The sequence below is a fragment of the Opisthorchis viverrini genome (assembly GCF_000715545.1).
Source record: "Opisthorchis viverrini unplaced genomic scaffold opera_v5_177, whole genome shotgun sequence".
In the NCBI taxonomy this organism is placed as follows: domain Eukaryota; kingdom Metazoa; phylum Platyhelminthes; class Trematoda; order Opisthorchiida; family Opisthorchiidae; genus Opisthorchis; species Opisthorchis viverrini.
The window spans coordinates 1,003,449-1,009,724 of NW_008751830.1; the positions used below are offsets into that span (position 1 = coordinate 1,003,449).

The 6,276-nt window shown below is 42.5% G+C and overlaps 1 protein-coding gene across 1 annotated transcript in view; it reads right to left on the bottom strand.

Annotated features, from left to right (window-relative positions):
- T265_07514 (hypothetical protein) overlaps nucleotides 1-2,729 on the bottom strand; it is a gene marked incomplete at both ends in the record, with an annotated part of 162,021 nt that extends 159,292 nt beyond the window's left edge. Inside the window, one exon of the mRNA XM_009173051.1 lies at nucleotides 2,703-2,729. Within this exon, the coding sequence (XP_009171315.1) occupies nucleotides 2,703-2,729 (27 nt within the window). The remainder of the gene's footprint in view (nucleotides 1-2,702) is intronic.
- Nucleotides 2,730-6,276: the final 3,547 nt, after the last annotated feature.

Below are 6,276 nucleotides of genomic sequence, written 5' to 3' on the forward strand. Positions count from 1 at the left end.
TCACTCCCATACCGTCATATAATAACGTTGTTTTAAAATGATTCGTTTGTTCTTGGTGTAGTTCCGATATCTCACTTTCACTGGCATAGTTCAGTAGATTGTATAACCCAATGGTCTGCTAAACTGACGCCACGACCTGTTGCTTTGCTCACTTTACGTCATTAAAAACCTCGGGTCTTGTTGTAGACAGTTAGTTGCTAGTAGGCTTCCAGACATGTAATTTTCGTCATAAGTCAACCTTTATTCTGCAGCCTTTTCTGCAGCTCTTCTGACACATTCCTCTCGTCCTAACATTCTAGCAGCCAGCGTTCAGGACACTGAGTTATAACTTGCGCAGTTCAACTGGTCAGGCTCTTTATTCTCCTTTCCATGTTAACCTGTTCCGCTGACTGTTTGGGGTGGTTGGTTTCGAAATCTGTTCATCTTATCGTTCAAAACGATAGTTCACTGGGGAATTCTGCTCGAGATAAAATGGATATTTCGGTTCAGTTGCTTACTTTGTCAGTTGCCCCAGTCAACATTATTTGTTCGATGCTGTGGGCACTTGGACACATTTATGGACAATGTGATTACTCACTAATCACGTAAACCGAATTTCTTATGATAGCTGTGATGGAATTGCTCATCCGGGGGACAAAGCTGGACGGTTCGATACGGTAGCCTACGGTTGTTAATCTGTTCACCGAGCTTGGCAGTTCGATTACAAACGTTTCATCACCAATCGAGGTAGCATCGCCATTGCAGGGTTGAGTGGGTGAATTCCTCCGCTTCTGCCTGCGATTATATGGCTTCCAAACGGCATCTGGTAGTTCCGGGAAACGGTCAATCAGACTACGCGAAGAGCGTTTTCTAGACTACCAGGTACTGTTTAGAAGCTACATAATCACAGGCAGAATATGAGGAATTCACCCACTCAACCCTGCAATGACGATGTCACCTCGATTGGTGATGAAACGATTGCAATCGAACTGCCAAGCTCGGTGAACAGACCTACAACGAAGCAGCGTACCAGAGCTACTTACATTCCACAACATTGCTAACAGTAGCCTATCTATTTTTCTTTGCTGTATGATTAAGTTTTGGAATAAAACCCAGACATTTTCACTCCTTATGTTACCAGAACAACCGCGATCGTTTCATTGTGTAACCTATTAAAAGCCTGGAAAGCACGAAGGTGACACGTGACGTTTGACTGCGACCAGTGATCAAACGATGGCATGTCGACATAGTTTGATTAATTCCACATATTGTGCTGTTCACATGTTTTCTTCGCAGATACTCAATATTCTCTCCCAAGGCCCAAGCTTGAAAGCTATATTGTGGTTCGAACTGGACACTTGGTTCAAAAGCGATATCACGCGGATCCAAAGCCCCAAACACTTTTTTCAAGTACAGCTGTCCTTTTCAGGTGCAATCACTCACTACTTGACAGATAGTGGAGGTATTGTATTGTATTGGGATGAGATTAAGAGTGTGCTACAGGAAGCACCTTTATATTTTGAGGAAGTTGTATCTCCATAGGTGAGAACCTCTCACTTCGACTTCGTTTCCTGTCAAATGTTTCACGCTTTCTGAACGCAGACTGTAGTAATTTGAAAAGAAAGCGTTTTTCTTGAGTCACGTGACAGTGATCCATATGCTACAGTGTGTGTTGAGACAAACCTGGTCACATAGAGGGAGCAATGTTTTGGGGTTTCTGGTCAACTTGCCACAAGTTGCAAATAATGCATTTCATGAACCTCCATTCAGGGTTGCATAAAATCCATGAACTAATTATTTCACTACCAACCAGAGACATCGTGAATAATTCTGAGCAAAAGTTTGAGACTAGTTGCCTGAATCGCACCAGAAGGCCTGTCCGAATACGGTCTATAACCGCCGAAATCACACTAACCAAACAAGTGCACCCACAACTTAGTTGCCAGGGTCGTTTGTACCAAAACTTCAAGGGCGATTCGCCATGGCTGGTGGATTCATAGTTGTTGTTGGCGTTTACTCCAATATCGCTTGCTCACGCAAACAATATCCACTTCTGCCTTATTATCGAAGCCACACAAACATTTCACTAATAACGTGGACAGTAATCAAATGCCAATCCGCTGGGAGATGTGCGGGGAATCAGCCGTGAACTTCATGTGGACAAGCGTGGTTGAAATGAGTGCCTTCGGTAGCTCAGTCGGTATAAAATCCGCCCGGCAAGCGGGTGTCGATGGGTCGAGTCCGACTGAGGACTTATCCACGGCATGTGTACCCGGATTTCCGGTTCCCAAATCGACCAAACCCAGCCCTCCTTCCTAATAATATTGGCTCTTGAGAAATGCACAGTGCACAAGCACGGGTTACCATGTTAGTCGGGCTTCAAGACAAACGGGGGATTAAAGCAATGAGACCATTTTTAACCAGCGGATAAAACTAGTTTGGAATACCAGTCAGCTTCATGCTCGGTAGTGTGGGTAGCTAAATCTTATGACCGATTAATTAGGGAAGAAATCTAACAACTTAGATTTGGGAATGCTTGCTTCTGGTTTTAGTCCTGTAGATGAATAACGTTTGCAATTCTCATTTTTTATATCTGTTTCGAATAAATATGTTGGATAGTGCAGGTAACAAGTACATTTGTGTGGGTTGGGATTTCTTGTTTAAGCCGAAATTCCTTTTTATTTGGGGTGCCATTGATTACTGCACCCCACTGTTCGGCTAACCTGAATCCGCTCTTCACCCAGATGCATCTTGCATGTCGTCAATTCTAGCCACGTGGGATGTTTTGCGATATATACTGACTCGTTCGGCAGACGCTATGGCGTGCAGCTTTATTACTACCCCATATGTTCTCCAAAGCGTTGCGTTGTGTTCTGTGTCGCTACCTAATGCGTCATCCGCCATTGTTGAGCATTTGGCCAATGTCCTTCACAGGTCATTCGCTTATGCTTTGACTGCTATCTTCACCTTCAATTTGCGTTCTCTGGATGTCTGTCCTACACGCTCCTTTGGCCTCCTAGCCAGGGAATAATTTTCGCTCGCTGGAATAATGAGCGTGAAGCCACGCCGTCGGGAATATTGTTACAATGTTGGAGGCTTTAGATCCTCTTCTATCAATCCCAAATTATCTCGCTCAGATGATAATTCCTATCATTTCGCGCTTTTTAAAGATGTGATGGTTCCCAATCTCTAGAAAGTATGCTTTTGTGTTTACGTTAAAACAAAACTAGTTGGCTGATGAAAATAAACTCATTGGCTCATTCCACCTCGACTAGAGCTAATCAGACGAGCGTGACAATATAGAACTTTTACTTGGGTTTTTGGATGCATGCATTCATGTAATTGTTCATATTTCGACTGCTTGTGAATATCTTGATAGGCGGGGAGTTTGCAGACAAGTTCTGTTCTCCTCTTTTCTCACCTTAGATAATGAACATTACTTTGCATGACACACAAAGAAATGTTCGCGTTTATAGGCCTCAGCATAAAACGCAGAAGAATTCTGTCGATAATGCGATAATAGAGAACGCCAGTAGATCAATAAATCATTAATTTCGTAGAAAACACAGGCGGACTGGTCAGTGTGCTTACCCTGATAGATTTGTCCTTCCATAATTGAGGTACGATTTAGTCAGATGCAGGACTAATAAAAATTTATTCTCCCGTTTATATCAAAAATGCTAAAATACGTAGACCGCATAGTTTTGTAAGACATATTTCCTGAGATATTCGTACTCAAACTCAACTGCTCAACAGCATATGACTGAAAAAGATGTACCTCCGTAAACGTACTATAAGGGTTGAGCGCATCTGCTTTACATGAGTGACTCGTGCCTCAGATTTGACCAAAGCCGCTCGTCACAGACAAGGAATCTATTTTCCAAATCCCATACTAGGTACCTCTTAACTTGTCACGAGAAGTTCCAGTCAGGCTTATATCTTCTCAAAGGCTACCGGAGTCTATGTAGGAACTATGCGCAATTTTGAAGTCTACTGGATCAATAACAGTCGTATTTTCACGATTCAGTTTGACCTTGACGTAGTTCCTTTTATTTATTGACCAGCGGATGCATCCCCAACCTACTATTTCTCGCGGCGGTTGTAAGTAATCCTGTATATGATTTAAATCGGTAAAACTCCACTTCCTACTGAAGGAAGAAGATTACCGAATTTACTGGCTGCGAAGATTAACTCAGATTCAGGAGTGATAACGCAAAACGCATGAAAGCCATTCGCTTTGCTTTTAAGTACGGTTCACTGGCCAGTTCACCTATTGAAGAAAAAACCACTATGGTTAGTTGCAAGCCTTTCCCATCCGAGTTCGGTACGTACACCAGAATTGTGTGAAAATGGGAAGACGATGGGACCAAAAACAAAGACAGCTGTACACAATCACACCACCAACGGTAGTGAACTGCTAATTTTACTTCGGCAGTCATTGCGGGCAGATCAAAAGAAGAAAACATGCTTCTCAGGTCAAGAGAAGTGCAGACTGTAAAATAGACAAATATGCCATCCAGCCATCAGATCAGTAGCATGCTGAGCTGTGCTCAAAACAGCAGTTCTTATCAGTGGAGAGCAACTAACTGTGATAGGCAAAGCCGAGATAAAAAGTATTCATGGTTTGTCCGAGTAGCAAGAATGCGAACGTGTCTAATGAGCGCATTCCGATTAGAAACGGCATTGTGGTTTGAATGTGTATGTTGCTTCGATGCCGATAATGTACTCCTTGCAATTCTCACCAGAGTAGCTGCTGTACCACTAACTTCAGGAATAATGACTGGAAGGATTGGACAAGTGAGTCCTCACACAAGGAGGCGTACAGCCACATAACTTTGGATGAAATAAGAAATGACCTTTTGTTGTGTTGTCCGGAGGTAACCCGTCAACTCGCGTAAGGAAGAAGCCAAAGTCGAGCACAGGAACAGGTCTTTTTCGCCGCGAAGTAAGGCGGTTTATATACATCGGAAAAAATGGCATGAATTGGCTGAGACTTTCTATTCAACCGAATAACCAATAGGAACCAACAGTTGTGCACGATCGAGCAGAAAAATAACGAAATGCAACGACCAATAGGAGTCACACGTGAGAGCGGAACGAGGATAAATCAATAGGGACTCAGCACCATGCAATCTGGTGGCTGAACGTGTGGTGACGACAAATATAAGCAGAATGTGAGAATTGACCAGAAACGATTAGTCCGTAGTTAAGACGAAATTTTTAGACAATTAACAGTTCCATTCTGGTAACACCTTTATTTGTAAGCCAGATGATCAACGGGGAGTATGGGAGAAGACTAGTTCATTTATGAGTCCTCAGAGAATGCGTTGCAAGAGTCCTAGTTTTTGTATATTTTGTATATTTGTATATTTTTCACTAATTACATAGAATAAGATAAGTTCTAAACACTTTCCGGGCCATGCGCTTGTAGGTCCAAACTGAGCGCTAATATTTGATAGACGGACTTGTATTACCTGCATGAAATCGTGTGCTGACTTTTGAGTTTTTTGTACACACTCAATCTACAGGTAATTGATGATTTGCAATAACACATTTACTTTACGCCTAAACTGTGTGAAGGGAGCACAACTCTTAGCAGTGTTTATTGGCTCCCGACTTGATAATGACGTTGGTCAACACAAGAATTTCGGATGTATTGAGAACCACCTGCCACACATGGAATTAGGCTCGAGGAATCGACAGCTCTAGAGTTGCTAACTCTGGTGTGGCCCAACGACAGCGAATTTTTCACGAGCTTCGTTTCGGAAACTGTTAATCCGAGCCCCTGAATTCCTCGAAGGTTTGTACCGTGTATTTTACTTACGTATTTAACTTACGCAGCCAGCCAACAACTGTGCCATAAATCGTATGTGTATATTGGCGTTGTCTTTCAAGTGCTTCTAAAAATCCGCACACTATTGATCACACATAGATCGTATTTCAAAAAAGATCACGTGATAGTCACTAATTATCGAACTATCCAATGGGCAGAAACGAATCATCCAAAATCTCCATGAATTGCGCATCTAATCGATTTCTTCTAGGCAAGGATAGGCAAGTCACCGTTCAGCATGTCAATCAAACCGAAGTTTGTTTGTTATCTGGTTGTCCAGACCAAAATGTGTTCCAACCCTTGAATTGTACAAAGGGACAAATCCGTCAATGTCTAAAATGAAAGAGAAAAGTGAACTGAAACATTTACTGCCACATCCTCAAGCCGCGCCAAACGCACCTGAACAAAAACCCATACTTCCAGCGGGCTGAATAAAGTCAATATATATATAGATCGGAAGAGCG